The 16646-nt window shown below is 37.9% G+C and overlaps 1 protein-coding gene across 2 annotated transcripts in view; it reads right to left on the bottom strand.

Annotated features, from left to right (window-relative positions):
* Positions 1-16639, bottom strand: part of APPL1 (adaptor protein, phosphotyrosine interacting with PH domain and leucine zipper 1) — a 34869-nt gene extending 18230 nt beyond the window's left edge. For both annotated transcript variants that reach the window (XM_084903056.1, XM_084903055.1), the window contains exons 1-9: positions 16441-16639; positions 10182-10280; positions 8651-8710; positions 8083-8154; positions 5515-5602; positions 3795-3836; positions 3008-3066; positions 1256-1402; positions 176-258 (exon numbers count right to left, since the gene is read on the bottom strand). In XM_084903056.1, coding sequence (XP_084759182.1) covers positions 176-258; positions 1256-1402; positions 3008-3066; positions 3795-3836; positions 5515-5602; positions 8083-8154; positions 8651-8710; positions 10182-10280; positions 16441-16494 — 704 coding nt within the window. In that variant the 5' untranslated portion in view covers positions 16495-16639. The remainder of the gene's footprint in view (positions 1-175; positions 259-1255; positions 1403-3007; positions 3067-3794; positions 3837-5514; positions 5603-8082; positions 8155-8650; positions 8711-10181; positions 10281-16440) is intronic.
* Between the last annotated feature and the right edge of the window lie 7 nt (positions 16640-16646).

The following is a 16646-nucleotide window of genomic DNA, read 5'->3' on the forward strand; positions in this document are numbered from 1 at the left end:
ATTCAGAGTTCAGATTCTGTGTAAAAGATGATGAAAAAAGAAGTGTCCAGGAGTCATGCAAGAAACACTCTCATGGCAGGAAATTAAATGGTAAATATTCTTAGATTATGACATTTAGCTGTTAACTTATCATTCACATAACTTCATTTTCAATTTTAAGGAAGAAAATACTTACTTCTGTACACTTGTTCCAATATTAGTTAAGAATTCTTCCAGTTGTTCATTGAGATTTTCAGAACCCATCTTAAAGAAACTTATCTGAGGCAACAGGGTGTGAGAGTGGGAGGGTGAACAACAGAAATACCCACATACACAAACAAAATACTTAAATAAATCATATAATTAAGTTCTAAGATGCATAATAAGTAAATACAAAGGATTATTTGATCTGTGTAAAGACTGATTGTAGTTTACAATGACTTCTACTGGGCACAAAACCACTGAAGAAGTAAACTTAAATTTCACTGTTCGTTCTTTCATATATTAACTAGAGGCCCGATGCACGAAATTCATGCAAGGGGCTGGGACCTAGCAGCCACAGCAGCTTGCCTCGACCCTCACCGCCCTGGCTTCATCCAGAATCTGGTCTAATTAGCATATTATGCTTTTATTATTATAGATACATCCATATGGTAAGCAATTTTTTAAATTGGAAAATAAATTTTAAGACATTTCAGGTAAGTCATATTGATAAACTATTTCATGTTTAATACAAAGATTAAAATGATTTGTATCTGAGGAATAATAATATTCATACTTGAAGAAATAGGAGGCTGCCATCTCATATTACCCAGATTTAATTTTCTAGCCCCTTCCTGATGCTTACCTCTCGGGACACTTTGAAGTTCTTAATATTTTTAACTCAGGAAGTATACAAGCAACTTGAAGCAAACTCAAACTTTTCTTTCAGATCTATTATGAAGCAAGAATGACTGGAGGCTCCAGCAATAGGTGTAACTACACAATTCACTTAGCTTTCAGTTCCCTGTCAATTGTGATGAACAAGATCTACATACAAGGTAAGTGGTTTCATTTACCATAAAATATTTGAAATCTTCATCTGCAAGGAAAACCATTCTCCCTAACTTCCTTAAAATAACATTCTGATGACAATTTTAAATTGCTTTTTTTAAAACATAGGCACAAAATTGTACTTTGTAGTTTGCAATGTAACATCCTTATATTTAACATCACTAACATACTTAGTATGAAGTTTTTAGGGCAGTTATAATCCAAAACACAGTGTAGAATTCACCTGAGCTTGCATGTATCCAAGTAGAGGTTCTAACAATGCTATTTTCTTCTTGTACTGAAGAGTATTTAATGCACAAAAATAATGCATCATGGTCTGGTGTTGTTTTTTCCTGGATGTGTAGACATCTTCTGTTACTTCATACTTTGCCTTTAAGTGAAAAAATTAAAAATACTATTATTTATTTAATTTTAATTTATCTTTAATAGTGGCTGTGAAGAAGAGCCTACCCAAGGAAAAAGGCACATCACCAGCAATTGTGCACTGCTTCCTTATTTTCTTAGATATTACAATAGAAATCCTGCAAAATATTGGCTAAGATAGTTTTCCTGTTATACTACCAACCACTTCATTTTAAAGCACATTAAAAGCAGAATTCTGCATATAACTAAGATTGGTACAATAAACTAAGCATGTGAGAGAAAGTATACCACACAAAGGAAAGGTAGACAATTAACTGTTTGATAACTAGTGGCCCGGTGCATGAAAATTCATGAATAGGAGAGGGGGTCACTCAGCCTGACCTGCCCCCTCTCACAGTCCGGTAGTCCTCAGGGGCGGGAGGCAACCCGGAGATCAAAAGGTGATGCCCCATCACACCTCTGCTGCTGCCACTGCCAGCAGTGCTAGCCTCAGCTGGCCTTCGTTACCTGAGCCTCAGGCAGCTCTGGGCGGCTGGGCAACCACCATCTGAGGCTTGCCTGTACCTCAAGCGTCGGCTGGGAACTGCCGTCCAAGGCTTGCCTGTGCCTCGGGCTGGCCCTGGGTGGCTGGGGGGCTGTGGAGACTGTGAGATTCCAGAGGCAGATAAACGGAGCAGCCACAGGCCTGCCACCCTGGCGGGGCTGAGGGGACTGGGCGGTCCCGTCTTGTGGCTGTGAGCGCTGCCATCTTTGAGGGTGTGGCAGTCAATTAGCATATTCCCTCCTTATTGGCAGTGGGCACACCGTCTTCGCAACAGTGTGGGGGTCAATTAGCATATTCCTTCTTTATCAGATAGGATAGCTTAGCCATTAGTCTTTGACTTTGTCAGTTCACAACATATCACTCTCCTCCTGGTTCCCTTCATACTATCCCTCCTCTCTTGTACTTGCTTGTTTCCCTTCACCTACACTTAAAATGTGTGATCCCTTAAGTTCTTGTATTCAGACAACAAATATTTACTGAGCACCTACAAAGTACTATATACTAGGTTCTTCTTCTCTCTTCCTGCTCTCCTGAGAATACCAAATCAAATATAAAGAATATTCCATATTCCAATGACTCCCACATTTTTACCTCCTACCCTTTACTTCCCAGGTGTCAAAGGAAGCACATGTCCACCTGAGCTCTTTATGTGTATGTGTGTGTGGTGGGGAATGTGCTAGCAAACAATGTACAAAACTAAAGACAGCATTTTTTTTTTTTTATTGTTTAAAGCACATGTGTCAAACACAAGGCCCGTGGGCCAAATCCAGCCCGCCAGGCCTTGCAATGTGGCCCGCACTGCACCGCACCGCACTCTGCTGTCAGTTTATGACATTGTCAGTTTATGACTGTTCAGTAAACCATTCGGCCCGCGATTTAGGCTGGATTTTAGATTTTGGCCCCTTCTCTGATTGAGTTTGACACCCCTACTTTAAAGTATTACACGTCTCCTTTTTTCCTGATTGACACCTCCATCCCAAGAAAGATAGCATTTTAAACAGGAAAAACTAGACCACCTAATGAAAGAGTTGTTAATTGCAATTCTGAAAGAGTAAATATGTATCATACCTTATCATTCTCTCTTTTTTTTGATAATCGGCTATATCTGTGAATTGCAGCATCATGATCTGGAAAATAGAAATGACTATTAACAACAAAATAATGCTTTGCAAAACTTATGTTTTAAATGGCTTCAGATGTGCATCTTTCAACAAATGTTCCCCTATCCAAATTTCCCCTAAAGCAGTAGTTGGCAAACCACAGCTTGTGAGCCACATGAGGCTCTTTGGCCCCTTGAGTGTGGCTCTTCCACAAAATACCACAGCCTGGGCAAGCTTAATTTGAAGAAGTGGCATTAGAAGAAGTTTAAGTTTTAAAAATTTGGCTCTCAAAAGAAATTTCAATCGTTGTACTGTTAATATTTGGCTCTGTTGATTAATGAGTTTTCCAACCACTCCCCTAAAATACGTTTCTACTTATTAAATTGGTAAAAATATTTAATTCAAAGGAAACTGTAATCCACTAAAATTTTACTTAAATATTTTTAATACAAAAACAGCAAACATTCATTAAAGAAAACGTGGGATGTATAGGAAAACAAGGCAGGGAAAATATTATATCACTCTTTAATATTATGAGGATAGCTAGACACAAAAGTTGATTTAATTTCTTATTAAATTTTTCTATAGGGTAAACAGTATAACTTAAATAACAACACTGATTTAAATAATGTTCACTTAAACTTTTAACTAGGTTCATTTTTTTTTCAATTATTGCATAGAATCTGGCCACAGATTTGTGTTGATTTTAAAAATGCATCATAACAAGAAATAACTGTAAAGTATTAAGAGCTTACCATTACTAGCAATCTGAAACACTTCCTTTAATGTCAATATTTCTGGAAAAGTTCAAGAATAATTTCAGTGTAGCATATTTATGAAATATCTTAAATTTTATTTTGAAAATAGTAACTGCCATTTAAGCTACAATTAAAACTCCAAATAATATCTCATACTTCGACATTCAAAGTGGCAATGCCACTCTGTATTTCAGCTAGCCTATAGAACATTTATTATTATTAGCAACATTACAACTCCAGAAAATCTACTCGCCACAAATTAGTAATATGATACAAGAACAAATTGTAAAACCACTGTAAATTCTAAGATATAGAAATAGTTTTTGTACCAGAATCTAACAATTCATTTTTTATACTGACTCTAATAAGTTCAAATGTTGAATAAGAAGTAAAGAACATTTTATTAATAAATTATGACATTCAGTCCCCTTTGACTGAGAAAAGAGATTTGTTTCTTGACCTTAGAATTACCATTCTTGAGAATTTATCACCACAAATATTAACTCCATGTCTAAAATTCATTTGTGTTTTTTTTTTTTTAATATATTTTATTGATTTTGTACAGAGAGGAAGGGAGAGAGATAGAGAGTTAGAAACATCGATGAGAGAGAGTCATCGATCAGCTGCCTCCTGCACACCCCCTACTGGGGATATGCCCGCAACCAAGGTACATGCCCTTGACTGGAATCGAACCCGGGACCCTTCAGTCCCCAAGCTGACGCTCTATCCATTGAGCCAAACCGGCCCTGGCAAATTCATTTGTTTTTATTCCATTATAATTTAAATATTTTACCTTCCACTGATATATTAATTCAATGTTTTATTCTATCTACCTATCTTGTAAATAGGTCTATATAATTTTCTAAAATTGTAAATTATGAGAAAGAGGAGCTAATTCTATAAAACTCATATTATCACTGAATAATGCTTAAATGGGGACAAAATCTACCACAAACAACCAAGTGATGGGTTGCTAGCTGTGTCAGTACCACCTACCTCCTGCCACTCCAGCCCATAAACACACCTCCATCTCCTGTGCCACTGTCTCAGTTAAAGTCTTGGTCATACCTCACTGGACTCTCACAACTTCCTAATCCATTCTCCTAGACATCAAATTCACTCTATTCTACCCTCCAAAAACAAAAGGATTATGTCTCCTTCTTAAAAGACCTTCATTCGCTTTACTTTCCTTATAAACAAGTGGAACATCTTTACATAATCTAGTCCCTACTAATCTACTTCTAGATTTGTCTCCTGCCATGCCCAACACATTCAATATTGCAGCCACACTGAACTTCTTATCATTCTCAAAACAAGCCATGTATTTCTACAACCCACACCTTTGTTTTCCTAGTCCCTCTAGAATGCCTCTTTTCTTCTGGCAAACTCCTCTTCATAGCTCAATGCTCATGTCACATCCTTGGTGAAGCCTTTCTGACACCCTCCTCTGAGCTTTCACAACACTGTTGTAATTATCTGTTTACCTATGTCCTTCTCTAGACTTTCTCAAGAGAAGTGACATCTTATTCATATCAGTATCCCCCAGAATCTAGTTTAACACCTAGTATTAATTAGCTCCTATAAGTGGTTAGTGACTAATTAAAGTAAATGTGGCATAGCTGTATTCAGAAATGGTTAAGATATAGAGTAATATGCATTTTACAGGCATTAATATTCTGATAGCTAATGAAAGTAAACATAAGCTTGACTTCAATACCTTTCAGATCTCTTTCTTTAAACTGGGTAATGGGGAACATCATGGCATCAGCAAGCTGCGTTGAAAGTACCGCATGACAAGAGCTAAGCTAGTAAAAGAAAAACCAAAAGGCCAAGTAACAAAAACATTTAACCAGTGTTGTGTAAATTAAACAAAATCTAGTGAAAGATCTTGATAATAAGAGAACACAAAATTATGTAATAAAATATACAGTCAAAAAATTTCATTTAAAACTTTTAGAAGAAAACATGGGATAACCTTGGATTTGGCAATGATTTCTTAGATATGAAACCAAAAGCATAAGCAACAAAAAATATACATAAATTAAATTTCATCACAATTAAGATTTTTGTATACCAAAGAATACTATCAAGAAAGTAAAACAGTGCCCAGCCAGCGTGGCTCCATGGCTGAGGTCACGGTTCCATTCCCAGTCAGGGCACATGCCCGGTTTGCGGGCTCGATCCCCAGGGTGGGGTGTGCAGTAGGCAGCCCATCCATGATTCTCTCTCATCATGATGTTTCTCTCTCCCTCTCCCTTCCTCTCTGAAACCAATAAAAATACATTTTTTAAAAAGACAATCCACAGAATGGGAGAAAATATTTGCCAATGTTGTATCTAATAAGGAACTTGAATAAAAAAGCCCTTAAACTAAGTAATAAAAGAAACAACCCAATTAAGAAAAGGGGGAAGATCTGGACAGACATTTCATCAAAGATTTACAAATGGCCAATTGGCACGTGAAAAGATGCTCAGTATCATCAGCCATCAGGAAAATGCACGTCAAAACTCTGATGAGACTACTTCACACCACTTCAATGGCTACAATAAAACGTAAATAAAAATAACACATTCTCAGGTGTCGGTGACAATGTGGAAAAACTAGAACCCTCCTACATTACTGATGGGAATGTAATATTGTGGAAAGCTGTGATTTTTCAAAAAGTTAAACACAAAATTACCATATGACCCACCAATCCCACACCAGGTATATGCCCAAAAGAAGTGAAAACTGGTGTTCAAAAAAAAACACAAAAAACTGCTGAAACCGGTTTGGCTCAGTGGATAGAGCGTCGGTCTGCGGACTGAAAGGTCCCGGATTCGATTCTGGTCAAGGGCATGTACCTTGGTTGCAGGCACATCCCCAGTGGGGGGTGTGCAAGCGGCAGCTGATCGATGATTCTCTCTCATCGATGTTTCTAACTCTCTGTCTCTCTCTCTTCCTCTCTGTAAAATATCAATAAAATATATTTAAAAAAAAAACAAAAACACTTGTTCATGAATGCTCACAGCAATACTATTGCATTAGCCAAAAGGTGGAAAACAACCCAAATGTCCATCAGCTGATAAATGGATAAATAAAATGTTAAAAATATTCATACAACATTTTATATAGCAAAAAAAGAAATGTGACCCAAGCCAGTTTGGCTCAGTGGATAAAGTGTCCGCCTGTGGACTAAAGGATCCCAGATTCAACCTGGCTAAGGGCATGTGCCCAGGTAGTGGGCTTGATCTCCCCCAGTAGGGGACATGCAGGAGGCATCCAATGATTCTCTCTCATCATTGATGTTTCTCTCTCTCTCTCTTCCTCTCTGAAACTAATTAAAAAAAAAGGGGGGAGGGGAATGCAATCTGATACATGCTACAACATGGATGAACCTTAAAAACATTTTGCTAAGTGAACGACAACACAAATTATATTGAGTCCATTTACATAAAATGTTTAAAATAGGTAAATCCAAACAAACAGAAAGCAGACTTATGATTGCCAGGAGCTGAGGGAGTGAGGAGCAGGAAGTGACTGCTTCATGGGCACAGGGTCTCCTTTGGGATAATGATAAAAGTGTTCTAGAATATCAGTGCTAATGGTTGCACAACACTGTGAATGTACTAAAAGTCACCAGTAGTAAATTTTATTTATGTATATTTTACCACAATAAAAAAAATTCCATTTCCTATAAATATTTCTTTATATTGATCTGCTAGGGCAATATTTTGCTATAATGGATTAAAGTATTTAAAAAAATTATTTTCCAGTTAAGGGACTAGAAAAGACAGGACTAACGGTGCATGGGAAAAGAAGAGCTGTCACTGCACTAGTAGAGAACACTTACGGGCTCTCCAAACATCTCTCCCCATCTTTCCTCCTCCTCACTGCCAATCTTTTTTTAGTTATTTGTTCTGAGACTAGTTTGAGAAATAAAGGGTTGATGTTGGCTATTTAGAGTGGAGATAAAATGTTGCCTGATGGCAAAAAAAAGAAAGACCGTAAAGCGCCTGTTCTCTCCCTGTGTTCATCAGATAAGACAATGAATGAAACACTGAATGTTAGTTACATGGACTGGGAGAACATATCTATGTTTATTCCTTGAAAACAATTGTTTTAATCAAGCAAAGAAAGTACTGCTTTTATAAGACAGCCTCCAAGAAATAAGGTCCTTTTTAAATAGTAATCTTTTTTAAATAAACTTACTCATATAATCATGACAGTTCCAAATAAAAGCTAAACAACTTGAATAACTTAATTAGAAAACCACTTATTCAAGCAAAATAAAATAAACACTTACCTCATCTATAACTTTTGAAAACTGTTGCAAAGTAGAACTCATCACTTCATCATCACCACCCAATGGAAAACGCTAAAAGGTGAGAGAGATGCGGTAAAGGACCAATGCTGTATGTCTTTTGTGAATGACATTATAATTTAGATTTTTAAATAACTTCCGAAAACTTCTAAACTTTGAATAAGCTCTAAATGTATCATTTTAATAAATTAGTATAGTTACAGTAAACATTAATTATAATGCTGCTAAACAACCAATTAACATGGTATATAGGAATGCACCATACTTGGGGAGTTCAAAGATTTGGTGTTTAGCTCCAATTCCTCCAATAACCACTTATGTAACTAAGCAAGCTTCAGTAAAAAGAGAAGTCAATCAGATAATTTCTGTAGCTAACATTAAGTCATTAAAATTAGATACAAGTGCTATAAAGGCATTTCAATGGCATATAAAAATTAACTTCTGTGAATTCTAAAAAGTTTGATTATTGATGAGAAATTCTACTTAACTATATAGATACGGTATCACTGCATATTTTAAATTATGTGCTTAAAACTTTTATATACAGTACCTGTTTTTCATATTCTTTTAAAAGTTTTGAAGTCAGGTGAGTTGCTGCACTTAATTCATTCTATAAAAAAGATTAATTCAAATTAATGTGACATTATTGATAACAAAAAATTTTAGTTGAAGATACCTACACCATTTTTATTTATCACTTAACATAAAATATCGTACATATTCTCTAAACCCCTCACTAAATCACTGGAAAGAGAACTACCATTAAAGTACTAAAAGGAAACTCAAACCATAAAATATACACCAGCAGTGTTCCTGGTGCATGCTTGTTTATAACTAATAAAAACTAGGCATTAAGTTAAATATTGTTAAAGCTTTAAAGTTAGGAGTAAACTGTATATATCTTAGCAAAATCTTGAGAGATTCTACATTGAAAACTGATCATCCCTTTCTCTAGATACTGATATTAGTCCATGATAAGCATTTAATAACGTAAAACCAAAATGTGGTCAACCTAATCATAAAATACAGCAACAGAAATACTTTTTTAGTTTAAAGGTTTTTTTTCCAGTGATGAATATGACAAAAATAACATTTCCTTTATATATCAAAAATAACATTTCCTTTATATATCAATCTGTCTTCTGATTTGAGAGACCAACTAGAAGAAAATAAAATAAAAACTGTCACAACTTTTAAGTACATAATGAAAATATGAGTCCAGAAAGAAGATAAAATTAGAAAGGGGAAAAATGAGTACTTAATTAACCCCAAGGAAAGTTTATTATACAACCCAGGTTGTTGTTAAGGCTTATAATTAAATTTCATAAACAAAGCCTCAAATCTTATTCCTACTTAACCAAAGAATCTAGTCATTTCTATTTTCTTAAATTCATCTCCTATGCCCCAGAGCTACATCTAAGTTTTATTACCTTCTATTAACAAAACAGAGGCAAAATACTTTCAAATCCTTTGTTGAAAAAGGGAAGTATTCCGCCGAGACCGGTTTGGCTCAATGGATAGAGCGTCGGCTTGGGGACTGAAGGGTCCCGGGTTCGATTCCAGTCAAGGGCATGTACCTTGGTTGCGGGCATATCCCCAGTAGGGGGTGTGCAGGAGGCAGCTGATCAATGATTCTCTCTCATCAATGTTTCTAGCTTTCTATCCCTCTCTCTTCCTCTCTGTAAAAAAATCAATAAAATATATTTTTTTTTTTAAAAAAAAAAAAAAAGGGAAGTATTCCATAAGATTAAAAGCATGACTAGGGAAAATTTGGGTGACAATATGGGGTTTTCAGTCAAATCTTAGGTAAATGTCACTATTATTAAGTTTCAATAAGCCCTTACTGGGTTTGGGGAGGAGGGACAGAAGCTTCAATCTTCATAACTTTTATAGTACTACAAACTATGCATTAGTAATTGAAATATGAGCTCTGTAATACAAAATAATGTTCATTCATCCATTTAACAAGTATTTATTACTATGAGCCCAGGTCAGCTCTAGGCACCAGTAAACAAGACAGACACTCTCTGTGCTTCAGGATTCATTTTGCAAAAGCATGGAGTCAGCCTTAGCTTTGTTACCTGTGCATCATAAATCCGATGCATAGCTTGATACAACTGGTTCATATAGTTGGAAATAGCTGTAGCATCTTCTTCAAATACGCCCAGTAAAGACCTTGTCTATATAAAATAAAAGCAATAAGTTTATGTTAACCATTACATTAGTCAGAAGGAAATTTTAAGGAAGGAAAAATCCTAGAACATCAGAGTTCTAATTATCTTGAGTATTAACCTATTTTTTCTCTTCTGATAGTAATGCTAAGACGTCAGGATTCTTTTTTCTCAGTTTCACTTCATTAAAATAAAGGGTTTTCCCAAATACATCACACAAACTTTTAGAAGGAACAACAAAGATATATTTTTATGAAGTAAAAAGTCTGCAATTAAACTTAACAAAGCAAAGAAACATTCAAGGCTAACTTAATAATATTCCATGTGTAAATACTTTAACTGTCTTATTTCAAGACAACTTAGTGTGATTCTTTTTCTCTGTGGTATCTTCTAGGTTAGTGCCAAACCCCTCCCCATCATAATCCAAAAATAATACCATAGTGCCCCTCTCCATCATTGCCTATAAAACATTAATTTATAAGCAAAATTTAAGGTTATTCTTTTTCTTCTTCTTTATACATTTCTATATTGTTAGGCTTTTTTCCCCCAATAAGTACATAAAATTTTTCATTTTAAGGGGAAAAATAGTAAGTAAATTTAAGACTGTGAATAAAAAGGATTTCAGAGGCAAGGAAACTCAGCATATCAAAGCAAAGTATGCTAAGCTTTTTATATCTCAAAGGCATGGAAGAATTAAAATACCAAAAACTATTGCCATAACTGCAGCTTAAAATCTAAATGATGACCTTGTATTTTACTCTAGAAATAATGTTTCAACCTTATGAGTCCAGAAAGAAGATAAAATTAGCTGGTTTTTAATATATTTTATTGATTTTTTTACAGATAGGAAGAGAGAGGGATAGAGAGTTAGAAACATCGATGAGAGAGAATCATCGATCAGCCGCCTCTTGCACACCCCCTACTGGGGATGTGCCCGAAACCAAGATACATGCCCTTGACCGGAATCGAACCCGGGACCTTTCAGTCTGCAGGCAGACGCTCGGAATCGAACCCGGGACCTTTCAGTCCGCAGGCAGACGCTTAGAAAGCTAAGTAAGTTGAGTTTTAAAAACCAAGATTTTAAATACAACTGGTTCATATAGTTGGAAATAGCTGTAGCATCTTCTGGTTTCGGCTAGCTGGTTTTTAAAACTCAACTTAATCTTAGCTTTCTATTTTCAGAAGAGAAAGCTAAGTGAATACAGTTTTTGGAAAAAAACACACAAAATCATTACACCAATATATAAAGCCCACATGCTCAGTCCTCTACTTCCCATGCCCCAGAGATGTAGATCTGACAGAATTGTTTTTATTCTTTACCTCAACTCCTATCTCTCAAAGTGCTATTTTAAGATGTAAAAAGAGCCCTAACCGGTTTGGCTCAGTGGATAGAACTGCAGATAGATGCGATTCTGGTTAAAGGGACATGCCTGGTTGTGGGCTCGATACCCAGTGGGGGGGCATGCAGGAGGTGGCCAATCAATGATTATCTCTCATCATTGATGTTTTTAATCTCTCTCCCTCTCCCTTCCTTTCTGAAGTCAATAAAAATATTTTTTAATTTTTTAAATATATTTTATTGATTTTTACAGAGAGGAAGAGAGAGGGATAGAGAGTTAGAAACATTGATAAGAGAGAAACATGGATCAGCTGCCTCCTGCACACCTCCTACTGGGGATGTGCCCACAACCAAGGTACATGCCCTTGACCGGATTCAAACCTGGGACCTTTCAGTCCGCAGGCGGAAACTATCCACTGAGCCAAAATAGTTAGGGCTTAAAATTTTTTTTAAATTAAATCTCAATCATAGTGAACTTTCTCACTTAAAAAAAATCATCTTGCCCTTAAAAAAAATCAACTCTAAATCTAAAAAATAAAAGCATTTTTTAAAAAGGTCCTCTTGCCCTGGCCAGGTGAGGTGGCTCAGTTGGTTGGAGCACAGTCCCCTACACCAAAAGGTTTCGGGTTCGATTCCCAGTTAGAGCACATACCTAGGTTACGGTTCGATCCCAGGCTGGGGTGCATATGGGAGGCAACCCATTGATGTTTCTCTCTCGAATTGATTTCTCTCTCTAAAATCAATAATAACGGGGAAATGCTGTTAGGTGAGGATTTTTTAAAAAGAAAAAGATCATCTTAGCCCAAACAAGGTTGAAATAGGTACCCTAATTAAAACTAAAATATCAAGTTTAACACTGTATGATTGTTTAAAATTAGCAACTTATAAAAATACAATCAATACCATTTCATTGAGTCTCTAATGGTATCCACTGTGATCTACACCATTTTTATATACTACTAAAACAAACAAAACAATGTTGGCAATTAAGTTATAATTTAAGGTTTTTTAATGTCTTAAAATTTTTAATTTAAATTTTATGGAAACACACCTTTAGATAAAATTTTACATATAATTCCCATATAAACATAAAAAAGGAATACAAACACAGCAGCATAAATTTAAAATACTAGTAACCCTAAAATTTCTTCACAGAGTTCAACTCTTGTGAGTCACTTTTTGGCAGAGTTATCAATATCCATGTTTTCTCATCCACTATTATTCTGTACAAATATTTCTTAAATGCGCTCCACTTTTGTCCCCAATACAGATTTTCTTACAAACCATTTCATCAGATACCATTCAGCAAGTTTTTTCTTTTTATTGGATTTAATGAGAAAGGGAGAAGAGAGAAAAACATCATGATCAGTTGCCTCCCTCAACCTGGGATGGAAACCTCAGCGTGGGTATGTACCCAGACCAGAACTGAGCCCACCACCTTTTGGTACAAGGGATGGCACTCCAACTGAGCCACACCGGCAAGGGCCCATATAGCAGGTTTTAATGGTGGCACTTGCTTCATCTCATCAGGTATCAAAGGAATATATTCAAACAACAAACACGCATGGTAATGTTTCAACTCGTTAAACAGATTTGTTGGTTGAATTTTTAGAGCAGTGTTTCCCAAACTTCTCTCATGATGAGAATCACCTGGTGGAGTTGTTAAAACACAGATTCCTGAATCCCAACTAAGAAGTGCTAAACTAGAATTTTTGAGAACATATAGGTAAAATTGCATACCTAACTTAGTGCTCTGTATATAACATCTGTCTTAGAGCACTAGTTAAGTATGCAATTTTACCTATATGTTCCCAAAAATTCTAGTTTAGCACTTCTTAGTTGGGATTCAGGAATCTGTGTTTTAACAACTCCACCAGGTGATTCTCATCATGAGAGAAGTTTGGGAAACACTGATTTAGAGGTTGCAGTTGGTCGGTCATGCCACTAGGAGAAACAGACAGGTGTGTACATTTGAGGCAATTAGAAGTAAAACATCAGCTATAAGACGCATCATGGTAACAGATGTGAAAACAAGTATGTGCTATAACAGTGGTCGGCAAAATGCAGCTTGAGAGCCACATTTGGCTCTTTGGCCCCTTGAGTGTGGCTCTTCCACAAAATACCATGGCCTAGGCGAGTCTATTTTGAAGAAGAGGCGTTAGAAGAAGTTTAAGTTTAAAAAATGTGGCTCTCAAAAGAAATTTCAATCGTTGTACTGTTGATATGTGGCTCTGTTGACTAATGAGTTTGCTGACCACTGTGCTATAATCTAGGAGTATTTCATATTATGCAAAAGAAAAAAGCCTCAATTTTTTTAAAATTTTAAAAATGATTAGGATCAAATGGTCTAATAATAACTTATCATATCAGAAGCTTTAAGTTTCCATAATCTTTGTTACTTCACTATTTGGATTCCATCCCAAATAAGTAACCCAAATGAGAGCAAAAATGTATGCCCAATATATAAAAGCAAAATTTTGGGGGGAAAGTCTAAAAGTCCAGTAAGACAACTAACTATTAAGTCAGCTAAGGAAACATGCAGCCTTAAATTCCTTTATTCAGAATGTAATAACATGTGAAGATGCTTAAATTATGTTAAATTAAAACCAAATAAAAATTGTATACACAACATAATCTCAATTACATTAAAATGTATAAGAGAGAAAAAAATAGAAAGAAGGAAGTAAACTATTAACAGGGTTTTTGGCTGGGTACATGGCACGTAACTGCTTTTTTTTTTTTTTCCTGTACTTCCAATTTTTCTGAAGTAAACATTATTTTTATAACCAGGTACAAAAATAAAATAGCTATCTATAAACAGCTGTGATTCAGAGAAGTTGAGTAACTTGCCCTAAACCAGAAGGGACCAAGTGGCAGTGAAGGTTAAAACCTTTAAATCCTAATCCCAGATCCAGGACTTTCCATTCTCAGGTTCTCCCTAAGAATCACAAGTTTCCTCCCTTTCCAAATCCCAGTTGTCCCCAACTAATTTTCCCAAATAAATGTTATTTAGTTCAAAATTATTACGTCCAGAAATTGAAATATCAGTGTGGCTATTTCATTAAAAATTACTGTAAAACTAACCCTAATGTGGCACATTCTTGTAAAAAAAAAAAAAAAAGAAAGAAAGAAAAAAACACTAATGCTAAAGTTGTAAACTAATTGTGTGAAAAGTTCAAGGAATAAGTCAAGAGATCATACCCTCTTCACAAGTCGTAGCCAGGGCACTGTACAGCCTATTTTGAGCTGTGTGTGTCTTTATGGGGTGAAAAGCCAGGCCAGGCAAAAGAAGGGGACGGCAACCTGTTGAGTCTCAGATAATAAAAAAGCAAAAGGACAAAGTGCACCTAACCAATACACCTCACATAAGTTTTGCAAAGTGTATGAAACAGATATAGTTTATAACTTTACACTAGAGAAAATAATTTGAACTGGCTATTCTAGCAGTCAAGCCAAGATGTGGGTTTCTCTTTGTATCAGTATTGGCTGATAAGAGTACATTACCAGCAGGCAACTGGCCAATGAAGATAACTTTCAGCATGAAAAATCAAATCAATTCCACAATCAGAGCCCAATTCAACTTGGCAATTAAAGTTGGCACAAGCCGGGTAGCTTAGTTGGTTGGAGTGTCCTCCTGACACGCCCAAAGTTTCGGGTTCCATCCCCAGTCAGGGCACATACAAGAATCAACCAATGAGTGCATGAATAAGTGGAACAATAAATCCACAATATTCATTCTCTCTCTCTCTCTCTCTCTGTCTCTCTCTGTCTCTCTCTGTCTCTGTCTCTCCCCCCCCCCTCAAATAAATGAACAAATATTTTAATTTTAAAATAACCCACGGCAGACGTGCCGCCCAGGAAAGGGGCATATTAAGCTGCCAAGACACATGAAGAAATACATGGAACTGTGTAGTTCAAACGAACATCTCAAGAACATTGTCTTCATTCTAAGTGGTAACCAACCATCAACGTGGTCTTACATAGCTTAAATCACTGTGTAAGGCTTAAGGATGACATTTCTCTATGCAAATGACAGCCCCCACCAACCAACGTGTTTTTAACATAGCTGATTTCATCCTTCAGTCCTAAAAACATAACGAATGGTTGTTTTTCCTAGATTGCCTTCAGCTAAAGCATTCGCAGTAGCCGCATTCCCCAACGCGCAAACACACACAACCCCGGGCTTTTATTTTGATGAGTTTTCCAGGGCCAGGTCAGCAGGGAGCCGCGCGGGGGTCGCGGAGCCTCGGAGGAGCCGTCCGTCACACGCTCGAGTGACAGCGGCCACGGCCGCGGCCACGACACCGGGCGCCCAGGGCGGGGAGGCTCCTGGACCAGGTCGGGGTGCTCTGCACGGGCAAAAGCACGGCCTTTCAGCATCTCCCGGGGAAAATCTATTCATCTCTCTCCCCAGCTTGCTCAACAGACATCATCGAATGAGTCCACCGGGTTCTTTCTCCGGGATTTCCTCGGGAGGAGAGGCTTTCGGGGAGGAAATCCCTGGATCGGGATTCACCACCGCCCATCTCGGCGATAAAAACGCACAGAACGAAGCCCTGCGAACGTACGCGGCCGCCGGGCCGCAGAGGGGCCGGACCCCGCGCGCGGCTCCCGGCCTAGCGGCGCAGGCCCGCGCGGGCTGCGGGCGGGCGGGCGGGCGGCGCGGCCTGGGTGGCTCCCTCTGGGCGCGGCTCGCCGAGGGCGGGGGCGCGGGGCGGCGGCGCCCACCTGGGCCGGGGCGGGCCCCTGCGGCCGCCAGCGACGTCAGGCTCCGGGATCGGCCCACGCGGCTGCTACCCTCGCCTCCCGCCGCCGCCCGCGCCTCCTCACCTGCGGGCTGTCCTCCAGGGTCTCCTCGATCGGCAGCTTGTCGATCCCCGGCATCGTGGCGGAGGGAGGGCAACGGGCAGGTGACGCGGCGGCCGCCCACGGTTCCCACGCCGACCCACCCGCAGCAGCTGACCCCGACCCACCCTCTCTCTCCCGCAGTCTTAGCAGCCGTCCCTCCCGCGCCGCCCTCGCCCGGAGCCAGGCGG

This window comes from Pipistrellus hanaki (genome assembly GCF_964339955.1).
Source record: "Pipistrellus hanaki genome assembly, chromosome: 13".
Classification (NCBI taxonomy): Eukaryota; Metazoa; Chordata; class Mammalia; order Chiroptera; family Vespertilionidae; genus Pipistrellus; species Pipistrellus hanaki.